Consider the following 25527-nt stretch of genomic DNA (forward strand, 5'->3'; position numbering starts at 1 on the left):
AAGTTACAAATGCAAGAATAATACTGTAAACCTGAAATTGTTTTCAAGTTACAAATGCAAGAATAATACTGTAAACCTGTTAGTTCTTTAAAGGGAATTAGGAGTTCCTAAATATATTCCATCCTGGGACTTGGCTATCTTGACTCCAGAGTAACTAAAACAGTGTGATTCTGTGAAAAGAATTGGATCAGTGGATCCACTAGGACAGGTGAAACAGACCCTAGCATGTTAAAAACTTTAATAAAGTAAAACTCCTCAAAAACTCAATGGGCTCCCGACTTCCACCTAACCCCCATTCTCAAACAGGGCCAGACTTACCTTATCTTCTGATCGTAGGCAACCCTCTTTCAGGAAGCAGGGAGGCAGAAAGTGGATCTCCATATTTCCATACTCTCTCAGCCCAGTTTCCCCAAATCTGGCTAACAAATAGGCACCGACTAACTGAGAGATTTCTGTTACCACTATTGTAGTCCTGGGAGGAGCAGTCAACCTCCAAATCCACATTTGTCCCCATTGATAATTAAACCCAAGTGAACAACTGTTACTAGATGGCGCCAAACTGTGTACTAGGACGGATTTGGATGGTTCAGCCAGACCATGGAAATTCAGTCTCCTAGCTGAACAGGTGCATCACGATCAGCTCGTTATGCTCACAATATCAAATGCCATATATTTTATAAAAATGAATTTTTGGACTCTACTTTTCCCCTTAAAGTGAGGCCTTACAGAAAATAATAATCGAAGCATCACAAAGTAATAGATTATTACTGGCCTAGATTATTAGTAAGTGGAATTGGGAAAAACTGACATCTGGATCAAGGATATCTCTTTAACTATAAAAGTCGTCATCAAATTACAAAGGAAAATTCCAGCTATTGAAAATTTTAAAATGCATGTCAAAAAATCATGTTAAAAAACATATCACAGACTAGGAAAATTTTGATGTTTCAGAGCTTTAATACTCTTATAAATAAAGAGGAAAGATATATATATATATATATATAAGCAAAAGAGACATAAAGTAATATATTTATGTGATTATAATCATGTATATATGTTAAATAAATTTGGGAAATATAATGGAAGATTATACAGCTACTGAAAAATCATGTTTTCAGAAGCTTTTAATTACATGGGAAAAACTCATAATCAGAAGTGGTAACACTTTATGCATCCAGTATGGTCCCAATTGTGTGCATACTTATGGCATATATTTAGGCACAAAGGAAAAAATACTGAAAGGAAATAGATCAAAAAAAAAGAATTACAGAGGTTAGATCAGTATAGTAAGAGTATGGCTGATTTTTTTCTTCATAATTTTCTGCATTTTTCAGGCTTTAAGAAAACTGTATGTTAGTTTTATAATCAGAAAACCAAACTAACATCAAAACAGAAAATACAAAATACATCTCCTCAGAATAACCCTTTTAACGTGAGCACTCCTTCATGTTCTCTCTTCTGGTAAAACTCACTAGGTTGGTGAACTAGATGATTCCTCACCACTTCTTATCCCACCAGCGTCTTTGATAACTTGGCGTGATTTCCTACAGCGTTTTTTCCTCCTTTGATACATACTACCAAAAATGTGTTACTACATCACAGTTCATCCACCTTCATATTTATCTAACATTAGGCTGGGGAACTCTGCCCCATCCTCCTACTTAGCCCCTTTTCTCATAAACCATTTATCTAGTCATTTAGAAAGCCAATCTCTCTAGCTATTCATATAAGGAGCCAGCATTCTCTTTCAAAGCATTTTAAAACACTAGTTCTTACCTACCTTCTGGGTGGGGGAAGGGTTTATTGATTATTCATATGAAGTATTTCAACATGGAATTTTGATGAGGGGGACCTGGCTTCCCAGCTTTTGCCATGGCAGAGTGTTGAAATACTTATGTGATGGAACTCTCTGAAATTCCACACGAGAATACAGTAGAATTTCACAGCAGGAAAGGACCTTAGAAATAATTTAATTCAACTCTCTTTATATTGCAGATGAGGAAATTGAAGCCAGAGAGGTTAAAACCCAAGATTAATCCCCAGTTAATAGCAGGTCTTCTTACTTCTCACTGTGGTCTTTTTAATACATTATTCTTAGAATAAGTTCCTCAGCTTGGTTTCATGGTGTTTGGTATGATAGGTTTTGGGGTTGCAGACAGAATCTATGCCGTTATGAATTGAATGCAGTGAACTTTAAGTTTTAGCCTAGTTGCCCTAGCACCAGAATGTAGCGAGGACCTCACCACAGCTTGAGAACACATGGTCCCGCCATGTTGGGGTTTTCCTCATTTTTCTTCAGAAAATTCTCATTTATTCTCAGTCTAATTCTTTTAAGCATAGTTGATTTTTTTTTTTAACCTCAGACTTTGAGAAGAAAACCCTTTTCTCTCAGTATTACTTTTATAAAAACTGTATTAAGAGTTTTGCTTTGATCTTTTTTATTAAAGCTTCTGACCATTGAGTTATATAAATTTAACTTTTTAGTTAAAGGATAAATATGAGAAAATTTAGTTAAGGAAGAAAAATCAGTTTCACTATATATTGTTGTTCTTAAAAGCATAACTAAAGAATTTCTGTAGAAGTTGAGGGAATAATCTATCCTCATGGCCAGTAAAATGAAGATATCACAACAGCTGCAAGATATTGGTTACACTGTTGGAATTCATTTTGATACAGCGGATTTTTATTATTTTTTTAACTTCCCCACCCCCCCCCAAGTTTTTTGGTAGCAGGTGTGACTTTTAACCTTCCAAACTCAAACTTGTATGATACTGAATAACTTGGTGGGGGCCAAAATATGTGGGAAATGAATTTTAAAAAGATTAATAATCTTGTAACGTGGAGCTCAAATAATAGTTCTTACATTGAACAAAATGCAGACATGTTATACTAAAAATTGAAGACCAGCAATGTTGGAGAAAATAATTGGCAGGTTTGTGAATTATGATTATGTTTATAATTTTGATCTCTAGTCTAATTGATGAAGGCCTTGTCCTATTAATAAAATAGATAACTTATTTTCAGGAATGCAAATAGACCTTCACTGAGGTGGGTTTTTTAAATAAATTTATTTATTTATTTATTTTTGTATGCGTTGGGTCTTCGTTGCTGTGCACGGGCTTTCTCTAGTTGCAGCGAGTGGGGGCTACTCTTTGTTGCGTTGCGCGGGCTTCTCACTGCGGTGGCTTCTCTTGTTGCGGAGCACAGGCTGTAGGCACGCGGGCTTCAGTAGTTGTGGCACGTGGGCTCAGTAGTTGTGGCGTGCGGCTGTAGAGCACAGGCTCAGTAGTTGTGGTGCACGGGCTTAATAGCCCCGCAGCATGTGGGATCTTCCTGGACCAGGGCTTGAACCCGTGACCCCTGCGTTGGCAGGTGGATTCTCAACCACTGCGCCACCAGGGAAGCCCTTTTACCGAGATTTTAATTAACATACGAACTCTTAGTTGTATCATTTGTATACTTTGTAATGAAAATACAAAACATTTTTACTTTTTTACAGATAAGATCCATAAAATTTTGAAAATGGAGAAATGGTTGTGTATCTTTCTTATCTTAATGAAAGTAATAAAATATATTTGTTGAATCAGGCTTAATGTAAACCCCCAAAATATACTTGTAAAACTATGCCCTCAACTTCCAGATTAACCTTCTGGACAACCCCTTTGCATTGTAATTCAAAGTATCACTAGCTTCATTTCCGTAAGCACCACAACTATTTTTAATTCATTATATAGAGATAAGTTAAATGTAGTTTTAGGCATTTCTAATTGTACTTAAAGTACCTCATTATATATAAATATTAAACAACCGAGAGTATGGAAGTGTGTTATACATAGAATATATAAACCTTGGTTTATCCAAAATTTCACTGAATTTTTCTTGTAATATATATATTTATTTTAATATTATTGATTCTATAATTATATATAGTACATTAATTGTATTAATATATTTTATAAGTATATAATATTAGGTAATAAATATATAATTGTATGATTAATAACATTGATTATATAATTAATTAATAATACTATATTATTATATAATACTATATTTATGACAATAGATACTCATATTTTGATTCACATATGTATGTATAAGATCCTCAGAGGTCCTCTGAATCATTAAAGGAAGTTTAAAGTCTTTGCCATTTCTTTTCCTCTCAGTACTGTACACCTAGAACTCTACACTAGCTCCCAACCTGATCTTCGTATCTTTAGTGTTTCCTGCACCTTGCCACCAGATCATTCATCCTAAAATAGTGTTTTCATTGTATCCATTCTTGCCCAAGAAACTTCAGCAGCTTCCTATTTCTATTGCTTGCTTCCCGCCTACTCCAGTAAGCTGCCCTCCGCGCTAGTCCCTCCTAAGTCGTACTGACATTGCTCACGCTGCTACGGGAAGGTGTCTGGCTTAGGTCTTGGCACAGTGTCTGTTTCCGTTCCCTCTGCTTCCTGTTTATCTGTCTGAAATCTATCCGTCCTTCAAGACCTAGTTCAAATTCTACTTACGTCAAGTTCAGGGTCTACTCTTTGGAGTACGCTGTTCCAATGTTATATCCCTGTTCCCCACTCACTTAATATTTTGTACTATACCTTTAAGTTTCAATTATTTTCTTGTATTATTCTCTAATTGTTTCTTGTCTGGAAGTCACATTTTCCTGGCAAATTGTCCAAAGCAGTGGTTCAAGCTCTGACTGTGTAATAAGCTCTATTCCAAAACCTACTGAACCAGATCCCTGGGAAGGACCCTGCAAATCCCTTTCTTTATTTAAGCTAACCAGGTGATTCCAATGAAGGTCAAATTACTTGGTGTCATTTGAACTGTGCAGTAAATATTTGAATTGATCAAATAGATTTTGTATTAAATGTATTTTGTTTTAAGTTCTTCAAAAATTTATCATCTGTGTATAGCGTTACCTATTTTCTTCTAGTATATAGTTAGCTGGGATGCTTCCATTCTCCCCAAATTCTGTATCAGTGAGAGAAATTTTCAAAGAAAATATTTCAATCACATGTACCTAAATGAATGCATATACAATTTCCCTTTATAAAGTTCTTTTTCACTTCTTTTTAACTTTACAACGAATTCATGAATACATTCTCATGAAGAATTCAAAAATACAAAGTAAAACTCACTTTTGATTCCTTCTCTCATGGTAAACAAGACTATTGATTTGCCATGTTCCCTTCTGAATTTTTAGCATACATTTACATATTTTGTATATCATTTTTCCCATAAATACTGGATGAATTATTTTGAAACTTCTCACTTTGTCTTGGTGCTCTTTCCATATCAGCATGTGTATGTGTACGTTTGTGTATTCATTCTGTACAGTGTTTCATAGTATGGATGTACCCCCGTTTATTTAAGCATCCATTAAAGATGGACCTTTAGGTTGCTCTCCCTTTTTTCCTTACTGTAAACCACACCTCAGTGAACATCCTTGCATGTGCACTTTCGTGAACACATACCATTTGCTCTTAAATAAGATCTTCCTGTTCTGCCCTCCTTTTCATTTTTGGTTCACCAGCAGTTTCTCATAATCTGCATCAGGGTACTCTCTTCCAGGTTGTGGCCAAAAAGTACAGGATCAAGTCAGAAAATTTGCATTCCAGACCTGGCTCTTCATTGACTTGCTCTGTGATCCTTGACCTTTTTCTTCTTTATTAATGTGAAAACAAAGATTAGAAGGGTGACTTTTAGCGTTTCTTACAGTTCTAACGATTTCTTGTTCTAATTAGGCTTGCGGGTGTGATACCATTTATTTTTATTATATTCAGCTAGCAGCAAGCGCCATTTGAATCTTGTAAAGTAAATCATAAAGGCTCACAGTGCTTATGAATAGAAGGGCATTACACTTTATTCCTCATTAGTCTTCTGCATTACTGCTTAACTGATGCTCGAACGCCATTTCCAGATGAACTACTCGTAATGGTGGTGGTGGTGGTAGCAGAGGATGAGGGGGAGGGGGAGGAGGGGGAGTTAGACCTTTTTATCTTTGGATAATGCTCAACAGTTTACAGAAAACTGTTACTCATACAGCTCACTTTCAGGTATTATCCATTTCTCACAAATCCTGAGAAATCAAAGGACTTGTTCAGACCATTCAGCTAATGAGTTTCAGGGTCCAGACTTGAGCTCACATCTTTTTTCTTACATATATATATATATATATATATATATATATATATATATATATTCTTTTTCAGATTCTTTTCCATAATAGGTTATTACAAGACATTGAATATAGTTCCCTGTGCTATACAGTAGGTCCTTGTTGTTTATTTTAACTCACATCTTTTGATTACTTCGTTCACCACTTTCTTAAAGACAATTTCCTCATGCTCAAATATTTATTTAATTTATGCCGAATTTCTTTTTTAACATTTATAAAGAGATTGGTATTTATTACATGCTCTTTAAATATTAGTCCTCCACTCCCAACCTTATCCTTGGTCTCCTAGTTTATTTTATGTTTTGTGTAGTAGTGGGACTCTGGTCGGTTACAACAGTTTGAGACGGCAAGATGACCAGCACTTTTGAGTCAACAACCCTTGAGCATTCAGGACGTGCGTTACGCAAGTCGTTGTGGTTATTGTTATCCTTCAAATCACTTGACACAGACCATAAACATTTAGCTCTGGTGCATGAAGATAAATTAGAGGCCGAGCTTAGCTTGTCTACAGGGTGTCTGTTTCGTCTTCACGATAGACCCCAAATGTGCCAGTGGTGATTCGTGGAAATACTTAGTGATGAAGATTGGTTTTGTTTTTGTTGGAAATCTTTTAAAGAATGCTCATCAAAGTGTGGATTCTTTATTTTCAGATACTTTCTTCCTAACATACCAGCAATGAGCTAAAGATATTGCTTGTGGAATACCCTTTTACAAAAAGGCAATGTGGCACAATCCAATGGGACTAAAGTATGGGACTCTTGAGACTAAAATGTGCTACTTTAAGCACTTTCTTATTTAAATTTGGTTACTACCATGAAGTAGAAAATATATGTCCTTCATAGCATTTTAGTTGTTCAGAAATATACAAAGCCCTTTTTTTCCGTAGCTTTGATTTTCCTGAATGCTAGGAACAGCTATTTGGAATTTGTGAAACTTGATACTGCCCCTTTCTAAGTCGTGATATTAATTCTGCAGCTATGTCAACAACTGAGTTCTCTAGACGGGTAGCATGTTTTCATGTTTTAGTTGTCCCATTTCCCTCACCCTACAATCTCCCACTGTCTTCCCAAAAATTATCAAAAGAGAGAGAAAAGGTGAGGGAAACCAAAAAAACAGGCCATTTGTAGCTTTTCTACATTTTTTTCTGTTTCTTGTTAACTTTTTCCCTCACATACAAATTACCTTTTAAAAAAATCTTCCTTGCCTCTCTGCATCCCCCAACCCCCACCGTCATGATTACCCCACTCTGCACCCCGCACCTTCCCTCCTTCTGAGAACTTTACAGTGTCTTTAGTTGGTCCCTTGACCGATACATGTGCACGTACCACAGTTCACTGGTCATCGGAGCTGGAGCCAAGGTTCTCAACTGCTGTTACAGTTCTCAAGTGTGAAGTGCCAGGGACAGTTAATTACTTATTATGAGTACTGAGTTATAAGTGCCTTATTTATTGTCTTGAAAGCAGAGTTGAGCTTAGCCCTACAATCATGTCCGTGTCATCCACTCGCACACAGAAATGCTCTCTCGAGTGGGAGAGAGACACTTCAGCCAGTCATCTGGGGATTGTGCACAACCCAAGCTTATTTACGCTACAGCCTGTGGGAGTGTGTCATGGGGCGTGCAAATGTCATCTGCCTTGGGACTTCTTCTCAGCAGAGAAAAAGGCTACAACCCTAACCAAGGAACAAGCAGATGTTCCCACCTATGATTATTATTTTTTATCTGCTTTTTTATTTTTGGCATGAGTTTTGACCAGACAGTATTAAAAGGTGAATGAACCTTCGAAAAACATGGTTTCTCTCTTGTTTGTTTTTACCAGTTGTTATTTAGCAACACAAGACTGAGGTTAGGGGGAAAAAAATCATTCTGCAGATTTTATTAGATAGCTATTAAAGGTAGCAAATCGGAAAGAGGGTAGAGATGGAAGAAGACTATTTTTGATCACGAAAGTATGTGGTGGATTCCCTTGCTTGCCTCCTTAAACAGGTATGTTCTGGTAAGAGATTGTAGGGCAGAACTCAAGATGGCAACACCGTAAACCATAAATCAAACAGGTTTCATGTTTTACCTGCAGTTGTGGCTTTGGTGTTTCAAACATCTGTTTGTCATGTCCATTAGTATAAAAACTTCAAAGGGAACTTATGTTTTCCCAGGAGGTATCTTTGTGGTAACCTTAGTTTTTCTTTTTCAACTGATGTCAACAATCTCTACTTATTGTCTCAAATTTAACCTAAAATGAGGTCTTTACTCAAGCAGAAAGAATGTGATGAATATGTACTTGTTTCTGTCTCTTGGGAGCAAACTAGTCATAGATCCATGAATTTCTCAGTTAAGAAAAAAGTTAATGGGGGTGAGTAGGAGGCAAAAGAATATTTACATTTGTTACAACCCCAAATGTATATAATAAAATACTTTTTTGCAACTGCTTGGTATGATTTATCCCAGAGCTATGGCTCTGGGGATCACCTTGGGTCTAAAGACAGCAAAATCTGTTAACTTCTTGTGGAAATTCAAGAGGTAGTTTTGAGGATGTGTAACTTGAAAACTGGGAGTGAAAAATTAAGGCTTTGTATACAAGTTAAGCGATTGGCTTCTTTGGTCAGTGTCTTACTCTCCCTCTCTGTAAAAAATAAATTTTCTCACAAAGCTCATTAATAGCTTCATCGTTGGTGTTCAGATAGCATGTTCTTTAAAAAGCAGTGTGTGGTTGTGGTGATGGACACACAACTCTGTGGAAGTACTAAAACCCATTAACTTGTACAGTTTAAATGGATTAATTATATGGTATGTGAATTATATCTCAATAAAATGTATATTTAAAGAATCAATATATAATTATATTTGAGAAGATAGTGGGGTTTTTCCCTTGGTAGATTTACCCCCCAAAACGAGTGTTCTTCATGAGTTCTTCAGTAGCAGACATTTTTATTGAAAGCCCCATTTGTGTAGAGCAAGTGTTCAAGTGCTTCACCAGCTCCTAGGGTTGTAGGTGTGATCATTCCCTCTGTGCTCAGATAGCCGGGCTCAACCACATCCACAAAATTGATATTGAATTAGGCATGAGAGAAACAACCGTAAAAGATTTGGGGGGAAATCACCAAAACTTATATTACATATTGTAATTAGTGAACTCAGGCTATTCACAAGTATCTGAAGTCCTCCAAAACTGGAAATTATAGACAATGCAGTGTGATAAGTAAGAAAAGATTGGCAGCTGAGTATACATTTAAATTTCAGTTACAATTAGATATTTAAGGAATGTATATGGCACTTTTTTCAGAATTTTTTACTTTAACCTTTCTGATTAGCCATCAAATTAATTATTCCTGCAGCACTGAGGAATAAGAGGGCCTCTATTATAGGATTCAGAGGCACAAACGAAAACTTAGAAAATGTAGTAAAGTGGTAAAGGAGCTTAGGATTGGCAGATAGGAATGGGCTGAAGTTACAAAGTGCGTGTGTGTGTGTGTGTGTGTGTGTGTGTGTGTGTGTGTGTGTTTAACAGAAAGAGAGATAAACAAATAGAAAATAAAACTAAATTTTCCTATGTTGATACTTATGTCCTCATTTTCTTGCTATCCATTGACTACTGACTTCAAAGCTGTTGAACCTGAGAAAAGTAATAAAAGATGCTCATTCATTAATCCAGCAAACTCTGATCTGACATCCACAAAGGACCATACTTTCTACTAGGTTATGGAGATGTGAACACAAATAAGATGTGGTCGCTGGGTATGATTTAATGTCAGTTTTTAGCTTTTAAAACTGAATTCTCTTTATTGTACATATATGAGAAGAATGCACTTTGGGGGGATTTCTTTAGTAATGCTGTGAATATTTGGTCTCATACTTGCTCGTAAAGCAACAAGTTCTCTTATGCTCTTCTTACTGGAAACTCTGGCTTTAAATTCCACATTTCCCGAAAGAAATAATACTTCTTTTCCTGTATGACGGATGAATACTTTATGATTATCCCTATGTCGTTTTCCCCCCTGGTATTACAGACCGACACACACAGGACTAAGAACAGCAAATTAGGAATCAAGAAACATGAGTTCTCTCTACAGCTCTGTTCCTACGACCCTGAATGACCAAAGGCAAACTGAGGCCCATCTCTACCAATAGGACTGGGATGAAATTGGAATGTGTCTCTTCTCTAACATTGTTCCCAGTGCTTGCAATCTCTGGAGTTGTTCCATCTCCTTGAGTTTAGTATTTTTAAGGGGCTTAGACTCATTAACGAGGACATGTACATAAAGCATGAAATTTAGAACATAGGCATCTTTCATGTAAACAGATTAATGCAAAGTGCGTTCTAGAATGTAAGTTCCATGAAGTTTGGGACCCTGTTGGTCTCATTCATGGCTATAACAGGAGTTAAATAAATATTTTTTTAAGAATGAATACATGTATATTAGCGAGACACATGTAATGGAGAGGGAAAACATGAAAGGAAACTTTAGATCTCAAAGAAATTCTAAAATAAGGCTCTAACTACTGGAAGAGTAATAGCTTGAAGTAGAAAGACTAAAAGATAGATTTTTCATTTTGTTTTATTTCCTCAAAGTATGGGACAGCCTGGTGGAAGATTTCAGGTTAGGAGAGAGTACACAGGTAGGAAATTTATTCATTTATTCAGCAAATATTTAAGTATACTCTCAGTGTAATGGTGATCAAACTTTCTGATCTCACGACCCCTTTACACTTTCAAAAATTATTAAGGATCCAAAGGTATTTTGTTTATGTGTGTTGTATCTGATATGTGCCATATTGGAATTGAAACAGAAATTTAAAATTTTTAATTTAACATATTTGAAATAATGACAGTAAGCCCTTTACATGTTAACGTAAATAATATTTTTCATGAAAAACAATATCATTTCCAAAACAAAAAAAATGTTTAGTGAGATGATTAGTATCATTTCACATTTTTGCAAGTCTCTTTGATGTGTGGCTTCAGAGAAGACAGCAGGATTCTCATACCTGCTTCTGCCATCTACTGCAGTCTGCTGTTTGGTTGAAATATACAAAATTATGGAGAAAACCCAGCTTTAAACAGGTATGGGGGTTGGAAAAGGGAGGCCCTCACAAACTCTGTGAAGGATCTCAGGAACTCCCAGGGATCTTCATCCCACACTGTGAGAACCACTGTATTCCAGAATGGTGAAACATGAGTAGTGACTTGTAGCTAAAGAAGGAATACAATATTTCTAGTTGAAGAAGGTATTGATGTCCTATTAAAAAAAAAAAAAGATGTTGGGGGATCCTTGATAAGTAAGAAGCAGCCTGGATTGGAGACTTGTATGTGGCTTCTTGTTGTGAGAGAGATGAGGGAGTCTGTAGCTGTAGATTTGGGGAATGTTACATGGTATGACTGTGATTCCTTTAAGAGGGTGTGATAAGAGTTTGGGAAGATGCCCCCTACTGGTGCACAAGATGGTCAACATTCATTGTTAAATCCAAAATCTCTCAAATAGAATCCTTTTTAAGCCTTCCAGGATTTTTTCGTAAAGAGAGATCACAAGTAAAATGTTAAATACATATATAAAGCATGTGTTTATATTACAATGCCTTGTTTCTGATTGTTTTTCCTTTGCTTTTTTTCCAGCCCATCCAGACCTTTCAAGTTACCAAAAAGGTAAAGTAGTCTGGATTATCTTATTAAAATAAGTGTATGCTTTTCCCCTTTTAGTATTTTCTTTACATTTTGCTGCTGTTTTCGCCTTCCTCGTTCATGTTTTTGTGAAGGAAAACTAAATTTCCTCTGAGTTGGCTGCTTGAGGAATCCTGTACCTCCAAAAGTGGTTTTAATCCCAAGGTAGACATTTAGCCTTTAAATGCTATTTGGGTTTAATCATGTATTTTTGCATAATTATTTTGAAATCTTTCCTGTAATGGATTGTCTTCTCAGTGTCCTACTTATTAAGAGAAAAACTGTTCAGCCAACTACCATGACTTAAATTCATGGCAATTTATTTCAGCTGGGTTGTCTGTGTTTCTAAAAATTTTGCTGTCATGTTAAGACGGAGGTGTTCTTTTATGTGGAAAATTTTAATTTTAGTTTTATAGTAAAAAAGCAAAATTTTAAATGGACAAGAGGTTCTGAGAAAAGCATTGTCTCATCAGCTGTCCTTGTACATTGTGTACATTGTGGTTCCAGATATAATATTATTTAAGAAATTCTTAGTGATCTTTGATATTCATTTGCTAAAGAAGCTCAGATGCTAATAACACAGAAGCCTATCTCAGGAGAGTCATCCTTTCTTTGGAGTAAAATTACTACATAAATTTTAATTAGTAAACTCCTTTCACATTTAAAAAATATTTTTAAAATTTTAATAAAATAGACATAGCATAAAATTCACCATTTTAACCATTTTAAAGTAGACAATTCTGTGGCATTAAGTACATTCACATTATTATACAGCCATCACACTGTTCCTCTCCAGAACTTTTTTCACCTTTTCAAACTGAACCTCTATACCCATTAAATAGTACCTCCTCATTTCTTTCTCCCCCCAGCTTCTGGCAACCACTAATCTACCCTGTCTCTATGAATTTCATTACTCTAATACCTCATATGAGTGGAAGAGTACAGTATTTGTCCTTTTGTGACTGGCTGATTTCACTTAGCATAATGTCCTCAAGCTTCATCCATGTTGTAGCATGTGTCAGAATTTCCTTCCTATGTAAGACTGAACGATATTCCATTGTATGCATATACTACATTTTACTTACCCAATTTTGCAGAAAATTATGGAAAAAAGATGGAGAGAGGTTTTACAAGTAAATATGGCATGTGAAGAAAATGAATTTCCATTTTTCTAGAAATAATAGGATCTTCTTAAGTGACCAGAAGTTTTATATTTTGAAAGATTCGTATATATTTGTCTCTGTTAATAGATTGGTAGTTTTAAAAACCTGAATTTATTCTTTTCAGTATATACACATATAAATACAACTTCTTCCAAAAATTAGCCTTTTCTGATTCCCCTTTCCTACCCCAGCTGGAAGTACTCGCTTCCTTCATTGAATTCACAAAACATTTTATCTGTATCCTTCTGTTGACCTGGTTTTGTAGGTATTTGTGCACCTGTCTGATTTTCTGAATTAGGCTCTAAGTTCCTTGAGGGTAATATCCATGTCTGCTATTATTTTATTCCCAGAATGCCTGCCTTCTTACTATGTAATGTTAATTGTTGAATGAGTTTATTACTTCACAAGAAAGAAAGAGTTCTGTACTGTTTTCCTCTGTGAAATTCCATAAGCTTCAATCATTCCTCCCACTAAATTGATAGTTGCTGCCACTAGAAATGTTATGATTAATAACATTTAGAAATGGGTACCCTTAAAGGCCAAGAGGAATAGGGAGAGATATTAAAGGAAACAGAAAGAAAGAAACTGAGGAAGAAGAGATTTTTTAGGAAGCAAGCAGTAGCTGAAGTGTTGAATATTGCTAAGGTCAAAGAAGATGAAAACCAAGAGAGTTAGTTGACTTTGGCAGTTTCAGAAGAGTCATGAGAGCAAAAGCCAAGCTATCAGGGGTTAAGGATTGGGTGGTTGGTCGGGAAAAGGAGGCCTCAAGTCCAAGGTACTCATACTCTCTAAAGCCTGGCTCTCTGCTCAGAAAGGAAGGGGTGAAAGAGAAGAGTGTTTCCAGCAAGGCAGCAAAGGGCAAAAGAAAAAAGTCTTTGTAAGCTGAGAGGAAAATTTACTGTGGAGGGCCTTATTGTAATACAAATGGCCCATTTAAAACAGGCCCCCATATAATGTCACTACAGAATAAGTTAGCCCTGTAAGACACTTCATTTGTTTTAACAGTTATTTCTGATCTTTTCCCAGAATAAACCCAATAATAAGGTGGCTGAGAATCTATGAGGATATTTGAGGGACTTCCCATTGGATACTCATGAAAATCCATCATGGCAGGAACAGCCTGGACCAGGGTGCCAGGCAGCCTGCCCACCTACTCAGATCCACAGTTTACCCACAAACGCAATCCATTCATTCTGCTCTTCTGAGTCCTTCATATCTGTACTATTTGAGACTTAACCTACTGAGAAGTGCCATGGATACACTTTTTTATAGAGCAGTGCCATGGATAGCAACTGCGGGCCTAACCTAAGCAGCTGATACAGCAGTAGGGCCTTGAGGAAAACTGTTACCTGGTCAGTCACTGGAAAATGACTGCCTGCTGTCACCCAGGAGTTACAGAAGTGGATTGCGTTTACAATTATGTGTGTGGTCTAAAGATTTACAAAATTAAGATCAGGCAGATGAAAGACAAGTACTACATGGTACGCAGAGGAACATACTATAGTAAAAAGAGTGGTCCTTTGGAAAATTCTTCCAATGCACAGAAAAGAATGTGCAGGTTCTTTATTCAAATTTAAACTTAGTTAGACTATGTACTTGGGACCCAGACTCACCATGAAGGGAATTAGCCAAAAAATATAGCGATAAAATTTATAGGTCATTTTTAATTTCCTTTACTTCTCCAGTTTTCCTGCTTTATTAGATTTTTTCCTTAATATTACAACCATTGTCTGGGTTTCGTATTATACATGAAACTTTTGTTTCCCATGTGGTGCCCATAGTTACACAACATCTTAGAATAGACAGCAGGAAGCAGAAATAGCCTCAGCAGTTTTGTGGTATTTAGAAAAACCCCTTGTCCGAATGACATTTACTCAAAATAGCTGGGGCTTTCCCCCATGGTGCTTTATGTCCTCAGGATGGTGATTCCATTTCTTAAGGGCGAACAGTTGTCTCTAGGAAAGGTTAGCATGTGAAACATCTGCTTTGTGAGGAAGTGGACTTGTAATATAGTAAGGTTAAACGTGTTTGGAAGAAATGTGCTGAAATCACTAATGCCGTAAAGTTTCCATATGTAGTCAGTGCATGGATATGGTATAGAGCAGTGCCATAAAATCAAAACCAAATGTTTTCAAAGGCCAGAAAGAGCAATTATTGAATGAGGTTTTTAAGGTTGCTATGCATGTGTGCAGATTTTTCAAGAACACAAACAAAAAGTCATTATATGGGTAAATTAAACCACCGTATGAAAGCTAAGCAATTTGGGGCCCACTGCCCTCTATTGATAACATGTTTGTAGGTAAAAATGCATAACTTCTGGTTCATTTGAAAGAAAATTGATCCATTTAACATAAAGTATAATGAGTAATTGTGTAAGCCTGGGGCCATTTTCATTTCATAGGCCTGATATTTTAAAGGTCTAAAACGTAAAGGACTCTTTAAGTCTGAAGCAATGAACAGAAAGTCTCAAATGTGCTATTGACAAAGGACTTTATTGCTTCAAACCGGTTACTTTCATCTTAGTTTGCATTTGGTAGAAGAGGAAATAAAGTATAGAGAATATAAGCTTTGGGTGTGTTCCAGAAATACGAACGCTTCTGACCACTTGGTGTTTACATCTGAACAACTACAATCAGCATATTGTGATTTGCTTTCATTACGTTCATAATTGTTCTTAAAAAGTTATTCCATTTTATCTAGCATAATTTTTCCTTAATGAGTTTTTAAATGCAGAATTTACAGTCTAGTGAATAATGTTCAAACTGAAGTCCTTTGGGTCTAGGTGATTTTGCATAGAGAAATTAACTATTAGTGTGGCTTAGGAATTTAATTTTCAGATGACACTTTGGGGAAGCATCTGTTTGTGGCAAGTTGACTTATTCCTGATGTCTTCTGTTTCTCTTGTGTTTGAAGCAAGACATGATACCATAGTGGTTAAGAGGCCAGACTCTAGAACCAGACTACCTAGGTTCCTAGCTTTGTGACCTTTTTTTCTGAGATATTATTGACATGTAGCATTATATTAGTTTCAGGTGTATAACATAATAATTTGATATTCGTATGTATTGCAAAATAAGTTTCGTTAACATTCATCACCACACATAGTTACAAATTTTTTTTCTTTCTTGTAATGAGAACTTTCAAGATCTACTCTCTAAGCAACTTTCAAGTATGTAATACAGTATTATTAACTATAGTCACCATGCTGTACATTATACCTCCAGGACGTGCTTGTTTTATGAGCTGGGCCAGCTTATGACTTTTAACAAGTGATTTAACCTGCTTGTGCCTCAGTTTCATCTCATAAAGTTGTTTTGAGAATTATATGAGATAATAATCTATGTAAAGCATGAGAGCAACTGGAACTCCTAGTGGGTGCAGGCTATTATTCTTTATTTTCCTAAGGTTGCTTTTAAAAGAACAATAATTAAAAATGCCTGTGCGAGTGCTCCCTTAAAGCATAATTATATTATATTTTAACTTCCTTATTAAAATTTAATTTGTATATCTCCGCAAAGCCAGATCTATGAATTTGAGAGATCAGAATATAAAAATCAGCCGTCTATTCTTAGAGACATATAATAGTTTTTTTCCAGAATGATGGTTAAAGCCACTAGCTTTCTTTAAACTGCTAGCATGATTTTGAAAAAAAACTCAAAGTATATGAGCAAGAAGCCTATTTCAAATGAGCCAGAAATAGCCATCAGAGCAGCCCAGTGAGCTAAGTAACACTGTTGAGAATTTGAGAATAATTGTCCACAAGTTAAATGTTTCATTTTTTCTCTAATTAAAATTCAAGAAATCTGAAGTTGGCAGAATACATTTTGAATTTTAGCAAAGTTCAGTCTAGTCAACTTCTATGGAGCACTCAGTTCTTATTGAGATCTGGAAGCATCAGGTTAGGAAGGCATGGTCCAGGATCTTATGGAAGGGCCCAGAAACAGATATTTCAATGGAAGGTGGTGAATGAGGGTGTGGGAAGGGTGTTGGAAGAAATGGCTTAATGGTGGGATTTGGTAACAGAGAGGAGTTTCTGAGGCGTAGTAAGAAACTAAAGCCAGGCTGTGGTGATTAGAGAGTGAGGGGAGGATAGGTACATACATGGGTTTTGTTCATCTAATCAATAGATAGTTACCAAGCACCTTTTAAAAGGCACTGTTCTAGGCACTGATACTACACTAAATCAACCAGTCAATCAATCAATAGTCTCTGCCCTCATGGAGCTCACAATCTAGTGGCTAAGTTCATTATAGTTTTAGCTAAATGGAAGGTTAATAGGTTTATGGGGAGGTTTCAGTTTGGTTTGGTTATTCTTATGACTTACACTACCTAAACCTGTTTATGGGCTGAGCTCTTTTTCAAGAACTGATGGAGTAAAAGTAGGGAGAAAGAAATCACTGGAGAAACAAAAGTTCTGAAAGAGACTGCAAGGAGGATGGAGCCTCTGTTAAAATATATTTCTTTCCACTTAGAAAGTGTAGATTTAAGAGCTTCTTTTTCCCAGGCACGGATGTAGCAGTGAAATGTTATTTGTCAGGAATGGACATTATTCTTACTCTCAATAGCCTGTAGCATCTGACCACTGCTACTTTATCACAAAAAATGAGAGGACAGTGGTCTTCCAATTTTCTACTACAATTATGTATAAATGCTTATAATCTCATGAGATCTTTTACTGATAAATACCTGTGCTAGGTCTGAAATAGGAAGATTTAACAAATTGCTCTCTTAGGTAGCAAAAAAACTTTACTCTGCTTCTAAGAGGCTTTCTTTGTGATCTCTCTCTGCTTTTGTAGTTATGCAGCCCTGATAGCAGACTGGCCTGTGGTTGTCTTGGGCATGTGCACCGTGTTCATCGTGGTCTGTGCCTTGGTTGGAGTATTAGTGCCAGAGCTTCCTGATTTCTCTGATCCATTGCTGGTAAGGAGAATTGAGCCAGTAGAATCTGTTTATTTTTTTTAGCCCTCAATCATCTCAAAAGATTAAGTATTTTAAGACATGTTGCATTACGTTATTTAGTATCCCATCTCTTTCAAAAACCTTCTCAAGCCATCAGTAAGTATACAATTCTCTTTCTGAAAAGTAGAGACATGTCTGTATTCTCAGGTTCACCATCAAAAATGTGGAAATTTGCTTCTTGGTCTCCATGTTTAAACTAAAAAGCAGAAAATTGGAGAATCCGCAGACTGAAAAAACATCTTCAAAAAGTCTTGAAGACTGAATGTCACCTTTTTTCCCAAAGACGTTAAAGGAATTTCAGTGTTACTGAGAGACAGCAGTGTCTGTTTTTAAGTAAATGTCCCTCGGAAGTGGAATAGTGAGGAAAGTATGAGCAAGGATAATGATAAACTCTTTGTAAAACACTGTTGCATGCATAACACAATTTAATTTGACCATGATTTTTTTATAACATAAAAATAAATGCCGGGTATGAATTTGGAAGAGAAGCTTCAGATACGTTTTTTTTTCCTCTTTCCTGAGACATGTAACATACCAAAGAATCAAACTGTTTGTCACAGTAAATAGGTGATCATTATTATGTCAAGTCATCTTGTCTTAATGCAGTTCGCCTCTGGAGTAGCTGTGGGGAACGTGTATATTTTCTGTTGAAAGCTATACATCACCTTGACTGTGCCTTCCCAAGCTGTTATAACTATACTTAGCCTGAAATGAAGTACACTAATGGGAATTTGTAATATTTTGCCTTAGGGTTTTGAACCAAGAGGGACTGCAATAGGCCAGAGACTGGTCACATGGAATAACATGGTGAAAAATACAGGATACAAAGCAACATTAGCAAATTACCCCTTTAAATATGCAGATGAACAAGCCAAAAGGTAATCATTTATTAACTTTTAGACAAACCACTGCTAAGGAATTCCACTTTTAAACAGTTGCCTGAGCGAAAAGATTACATCTAAAATGTGTGGCTCAAAATCTTTGCCACTGAATTTGTTGAAATTGTCATTGTCTTTTAAGATTTTGTTGTATATTAGTGAGGGTTTGGGGTTTTTCTTCCTTCTTCAGAAGTGAGAAAATTAATGTTGTTGCTTATGTTCTTCCTTCTGACTTAATATCAAGCGCTTAATAGGTGATGACTTTGAGGTTGTATTGTTACCAGTAGGCTTCTCAGCCTTGAAATAGTGAGGACTTGATTGAAGATCAAACTGTGTTCCGTTTCAGCCATCGGGATGATAGATGGTCAGATGATCATTATGAAAGAGAGAAAAGAGAAGTTGACTGGAACTTCCACAAGGACAGCTTTTTCTGTGACGTTCCAAGTGAGTGGCATCATAGATGACAAACCTTTCGGAGTTTCCTGGGATTGAACATGATTGATAACCTAGACTGTCAGAAGTAGGTGGCTGGTCACACAGCTTCACTGTTTCTATCATGCTTAAAGGGGTTTTAGCTTAATTAACTTGTAATTTTACTTCTCCAGGTCAGTCAACCACTATCTGAATTTATTTACCTAAAATTAAAAATTAATGAGAGATGATTGAGTTATATTCAGTTTTAAGAAAGATATAAACCTAATAAAATTCTTGACCTTGCCCCAAATCTCAACGCGTTTAAAAAATTCCTTGTACATTTTTTGGATTGAACCCTGAAATAGTCTACAGTATTATCAGAAATTTATATCTAAATTTTTGATTCATTCAGAAAACCTATATTAATAGCCTTCTTGTACCAGCCTTGTCATTAGACACTACAGGTAGCAAGATGAACAAAATAAAGTCCAGAGGTCCAAAGCTTGAATGCCTCAGGGACGTAGCTCATATATGAATGAAAAAAGTGAGCTGGGTTAAGAATGCAGGAAGTGATGGTGATTGAGGAGAATGCAGCGGAAAGTGGCCTTGAAAAAATGAGGGCCCAAAGATTGTAAGAAATTCCCAGAGGCCATGAATCTAGATTTCAATGTGGAATCACCAGATCTCTAAATGTTGGCGGCAAATTCACTAAATAAAATTCGCTGTAGCCTAGAGTCAGCCTGGTCTCTGTGCAGCTGCCGGGAAGGAGGAGTTCACGGCCTCCAGGAAACACGTGTCAGTTTGAAAGTCATTGATTAGCCCTCATGGTTACGGATGAGGAATTGCAATAACTCCAGTTTCTGATTAAGTGGATATTAACATTGAAGCTCTTCTGGTTTCAGCTGTTTGTTGTTGTTGTTGAAAATCCTTCTAAAATATGTTTTTTCCCTATCTTCTTAGATCACTAGAGGACCTGATTGGGTCTTTGATGTTTCTAGATCTTGTCAAACCTCAGGGTCCTTATTTGTCTTGAAGACAAGAGTTTACTAAAGAAAACTTTGTGACCATGAAGTTTTTCATGTAATAAAGCTTTATTCATAAATTTGCAAATTGATTTTTTGTCAGCACCGTTAGGCATTTTAGATCATATAAAACGAATCTACTCTGTTTCAGTTGGTTCATATTAATTTTTTTAATGGCTGAGGAAGCAGAAACAGTACTTACTGAGCACCCGTTTTTTTCAGTACCTCATTTACTTCTCACACCTATTTGGGAAAGTGTTGCTGTCTTTATTTTACAGATGAGGAACCACACCGAGGCTCAGAGAAGTTGTTAGTTGCCTAAGGTCATCCAGCTAGTAGATGACAGAACCTGGTTACACCCAGTTCTAACTCTATAGACCATGCTGTTTCCAGGATATCACACAACCTCCCTTATTCAGAAATATGTTTTGTATTAGTATAATTTTCAAAATGTTTTTTCTAGAACTCTGAACACTCAACCAGAATGAGGAGTGTATGTCTGTGATCCTGGCCAGCGTTCTGTGTTCAGTTGACTGTTTTTAGTGCTTTTAAGCTGATCACTTGCCGTCTTTGCTCTCTAGTTAGCTGCCAAAGAGAACATCCTTATAATCCATTCTTGATATTCCCTGGTGCGTCATTCTTCGATTTTATGTACCATTGGGGTGATGTGTGGTGAAATTAAGAGGGAGGCGTTCAGTTGATTTTCTGCTGAAAGTTCTTATGGATTGCTCTTCCTAATTACAGTCTGATCAGAACTAGATACGTTACATAACTACTACGATTTTTAAGATACAGTGAGTAGACAAAGGCTTTGAGCTAAAGCAATATTATAGCGTTACTCTTTAAAATTTTTTTACATTTTTCTCCTGGAGTTTAATGAGAGACAGGATTCCCTCCTGCTAATGAATCGCCCAGGTGGTTTCCCAGTTTGAATTATTTCTGAACGCTGAGTCTTCTGAAATAAATGAATAATTTATAAACCTTTTTCTTTTTTTTTTCTCCTATCACCAGGTGACCGATATTCCAGAGTAGTTTTTACTTCAGCTGGAGGGGAGACATTGTGGAATTTACCTGCAATTAAATCAATGTGCAATGTAGATAATTCAAGGGTATGTAAAGTAAAACTGAAATATGTTTAGCACAAATAAGGTTTTACTTTTGAAACTCCTTTTACTGCTGACCCTGGTGCCTGATCAGATGAAAGCACTCAAGTGGCTTACCTACCGAGGAGTAAACACCAGCAGAGTGGCTTCGCATTCTTTCGGATCCCAGGATCAAAGTGTCTCTGCTTCCCCACCTTTAAAACAAACCATCTTTCTTAATAAAGAACTCTTTTTCTTTCCCACTCATGTTCTTTGTCCATGATAGTCTTTTGTATTATTTCACAGCTTATTTCCTTTCAGGATAATAGTTAAGCCTTTTTTTTTTCTTCTTTTGTTGTATTTTCTCTTCTTAATCTAGTTTCATTGTTCACTCCATTTTCCCCCTGAGGCGATTGTCAGCATCTTAATTACGCAATGAAATGCTCACCTTTCTGGCAATCAGTGGGTCATTTGGGCCCATGACCTCAAAGGAAAATTTAGGGCACAGGCTAGGAAAGGGGACATCAAAGGGCATAAATACAGTATCTATGGAAATGGCCAAAGTAATCCAATCCAGATTGTTCTGAACTCTAAACACCTTGCCGCTTTACAAGACAGAAAGATGCAAGAAGGCAGCACCAGAAAGTGTAAAGTCACCTACCGAGCTTGGAAGAGCTGTCAGTTTCATGTGTTCAGAGGTGGTTTCTCCAAGTAGAAACTGCTGTCTGATGTCACTAATGGCCTTGCCTAAGCACAGTAACCAGGTAGAAAAGGAACTCGTGTTCTCAGCATAATTCTAAAATGTAAAATCACTGGTCAGTTGAAAATCTAATCACATGCCCTGCTAAGAGCTAGACTGACAATCCAGTGCAATGACCTGTTCTATCAACAGGGTTTCTTAATGGAACAGGAGGTAGAAAGGACTCTTTGAGATAACCCACAGACCAGCATCTCATTGTGCTGATATAAGTACCTTCTGAGAACTGAGTGGCTTACCCAGGTCACCTCGTTGGCTGGTCCCAGATCTCCTGACTTTATTCTTCATTCTGAAAGGCTCTTTATATAATTTGAAAATAACTTTTGCATTGATTAGGATATCGGGATTTTCTGTGAGTGACATCTTGTCTCTGTGCAGCTCCGAATAGACCAAAGTCACAAACTATCTATAAACAACCCAAAGTTTCTTCATCAGTGGTCAATTTTTATTAGTCACATTTTCTTCTGTTCTACAGCTATCAGTAGGTTATTTAGAAGCTACGAACATACTTCTTGTTGTGGGTTACAACCCTTCTCATATAGAAGGTTAGCTCTAAAGTAGTGTATATGTAGAGCACTTGCTATGTGCAAGGCTTTATGCTGGGTACTTTACTTCTCTCACAATGGACCTGTGACCTTGGAATAACACCATTTTTTTTTTAATTGGAGTAAAATTGCTTTACAATGTTGTGTTAGTTTCTGCTGTACAATGAAGTGAATCAGCTATACGTATACCTATATCCCCTCCCTCTTGCACCCCCCACCCCCCGCCATCTAGGTCGTCACAGAGCACCAAGCTGATCTCCCTGTGCTATACCGCAGGTTCCCACTAGCTATCTATTTTACACCTGGTAGTGTATTTATGTCAAAGCTAATCTCCCAACTCATCCCACCCTCCCCTTCCCCCTCTGTGTCCACATGTCCATTCTCTACATCTACATCTCTATTTCTGCCCTACAAAAGGTTCATCTGTACCATTTTTCTAGACTCCACATATATGTGTTGATATACATTTTAACAGATGAGCAGTTAAGTTTAGAGAAGTTAAGCCAGTCTGGTTACTTTATAATCACACCTTGGATGAGAACAGTTCATTAACTCCTATACCTCTTAGATCTCGTTATGCTACCCTTGCAGTTAATCTTGAGACCTTCCCTCCCTGGAAGACACTAGAATGATTGAATTCACTCAGTTGACTAAAGCTGATGTTTATTGAGTGTTGTTAATATTTGTCAGGAAGTGTTCCAAACACTTTAATGAATTATTTCATTTAATCCTCATGACAGTGTTAGGAATGCAGCACTATTATTTTGCCTATTTTATAGATGAGAAAAGTTCACACAGGTGGGAAGTGGCAGATGCAGGATTTCAACCCAGCCAAGTCTAATTCCATAGTCTGTGCCTTTACTCACCATTCTTTATGCTTCCATAATGCAGATTACCACTGCCCATATTTGTGTTTTGCTTTGTTGGGCTGTATATACCATTTCCCACTCAACTGAACGTCAAGGAATCATCATGGCCTAGAATAAGTATACTTTTTAAAAAGATCCAGCAATTTATTCTATGAATACATCTTAGACTCTTATGGACTCAAAAGCCAGTAAGCAGTACTGTGCCATTATAGCTTTCGTAAGTGAAAACAGTATATTATTTTATATATATTTCAGACGATAAAAATCAGCATCAATAGGTAGCTTACAGAAAGGTATACAGAAAGGATAAGATAAAGAAGTTGAATGAATTACATGAAGGGACAATAATGGGAGGAAAATAAGAAAGCTAAGGATGAGATTGAACACAGAATAATGCATACCCCACAATTCTGTATATTTGAGTGGCAGTGAGCTTCAAACTTGTCTCTAACCTGCCTGGCAGCCAGAGCAAAAAGGAATTCATGATCAGAGACGAGAGTCACTTACGTAGAGCAACAAATGTGTTTTTTAGAAGAAGCCCATCTTTTCCTCCCACTAAGACAGGAAAGGATTTTTCCCATAGGCTTCATAAAAGAAGTGTGATGTTGTGAAGAAAGTTCTTAGCAGGTTTACGAGAGGTACAGTATTGATTCTTAGTTGGTTTGTAAACCATATCTCAAGTAGGTTGGTAGCAGGAAAACATTATAGCAGAAGCATTTCTACAGGGATAAAGCAATGAAAGCTAAATACGGAGTTTCTAATGGCTTGGCTTGATGCATTTGCAAAATTTAGACTATCGAAAAGAATAGAGATCTGCTTGTCTTGAGTTTTTTTTTCCTACTGGGCTCATAATAAGGATTGGATAGCTGTGAGTTCAAGTCTGTAATCCCTGGCAAGAACATAACAATTTGTGATCCTCTCGTGAAAGTTTGAGAAACAGACCCAAGACACGTACATCTGAATGAATGGTCAAGCCAATTGTAGATCCACACCAATAAATGAATAAAGAGAATCAAGGCCCCCAAATACTACCTCAAGGAGCATGGTTGTAATTTTAACTTTTTAAATTAAATACTTTTTTGCCAGTTGCAAATGCCCTTGTATTCTAGTCTCAAACTCTGCTATGAACCCAGAATAACATGTTTCTCATAGAGATAATGTATTCAGTGATATCTTAAATAATAACTATTGGTCAACAGTTCAGATTTCAGATTATTACTGTACTTTTTTGAGTCTCCCAGCTCAAGACCCTTTGAGGATTTTTATTTATTATGGCGGTTTGAGCAAAATGTGTCCTGAGGCTACTTGGCAGTCTTTCCCTTTCCCCCGCCCCCTTCAAATCCTAGCTATTGTACCTAACCACTTGGTTATTACCAACTATCAAGTTGAATGGGACACACACCAAATGGTACAGAGCAGAAAAGCTTAATTCTTGGTGGGTTGACTCCAGAAAGCATCTGGTAATCAGTGTAATGTCACGAGACCAGGTCTTTCAGTGGCTGCCTGCCTGTGTTGATAATACGTTGAGTTCAAATTCCAGATCCCATTTAAATTACATGCCACTTATAGTTCAGATGGGCGCTGGTTTCCAGAGTGAAGAGCTTCTGTTTCTGATGCTGCGTCTACGTCCTCACAGAAATGCTTGTTTATTTAGACTCTTTCAAAAGGAGCCTCAGCTGACTCCCCTGATCTTCTTCATTACTTTTTTCTGCACTTTGACATTCCTACGGGACACACTGGCAGAGAGGCATTAGTAACGAAGAAGCGTGTGTGTCTCTAATCTTGACTCTGCTGGAAGCCCTTTACCCTATTTCTTAGTCTTTGCATAGTGTAGATGTTGGAGCTCAGAGGAATCAACTTGTAGAAGGGATTTGAAATTTGGTGCCTAAGACCCTTTCTACTCGCGTAGCTTTTGTGGACAGCTGGAATGCCCCCCTCACACGCTTCGAGGACCCCAGAAATGTGTTTCCTGATGCTTGTTTTAAAAAGAGCTGTGGAGCCCTTGCTTT

The 25527-nt window shown here is 36.8% G+C and overlaps 1 protein-coding gene across 5 annotated transcripts in view; it reads left to right on the forward strand.

Moving 5' to 3' along the window:
* Positions 1-25527, forward strand: part of DISP1 (dispatched RND transporter family member 1) — a 216360-nt gene that overhangs the window by 183331 nt on the left and 7502 nt on the right. For 4 of the 5 annotated variants that reach the window (XM_007107671.4, XM_055084039.1, XM_055084041.1 and 1 more), the window contains exons 3-7: positions 11785-11814; positions 17789-17912; positions 18702-18829; positions 19176-19273; positions 21277-21374. In XM_007107671.4, the coding sequence (XP_007107733.2) occupies positions 11785-11814; positions 17789-17912; positions 18702-18829; positions 19176-19273; positions 21277-21374 (478 nt within the window). Of the gene's footprint in view, positions 1-11784; positions 11815-17788; positions 17913-18701; positions 18830-19175; positions 19274-21276; positions 21375-25527 lie in introns of those variants that run through there. The other variant, XM_055084042.1, reaches the window with a different exon arrangement.

Source organism: Physeter macrocephalus, chromosome 4 (genome assembly GCF_002837175.3).
Source record: "Physeter macrocephalus isolate SW-GA chromosome 4, ASM283717v5, whole genome shotgun sequence".
Classification (NCBI taxonomy): domain Eukaryota; kingdom Metazoa; phylum Chordata; class Mammalia; order Artiodactyla; family Physeteridae; genus Physeter; species Physeter macrocephalus.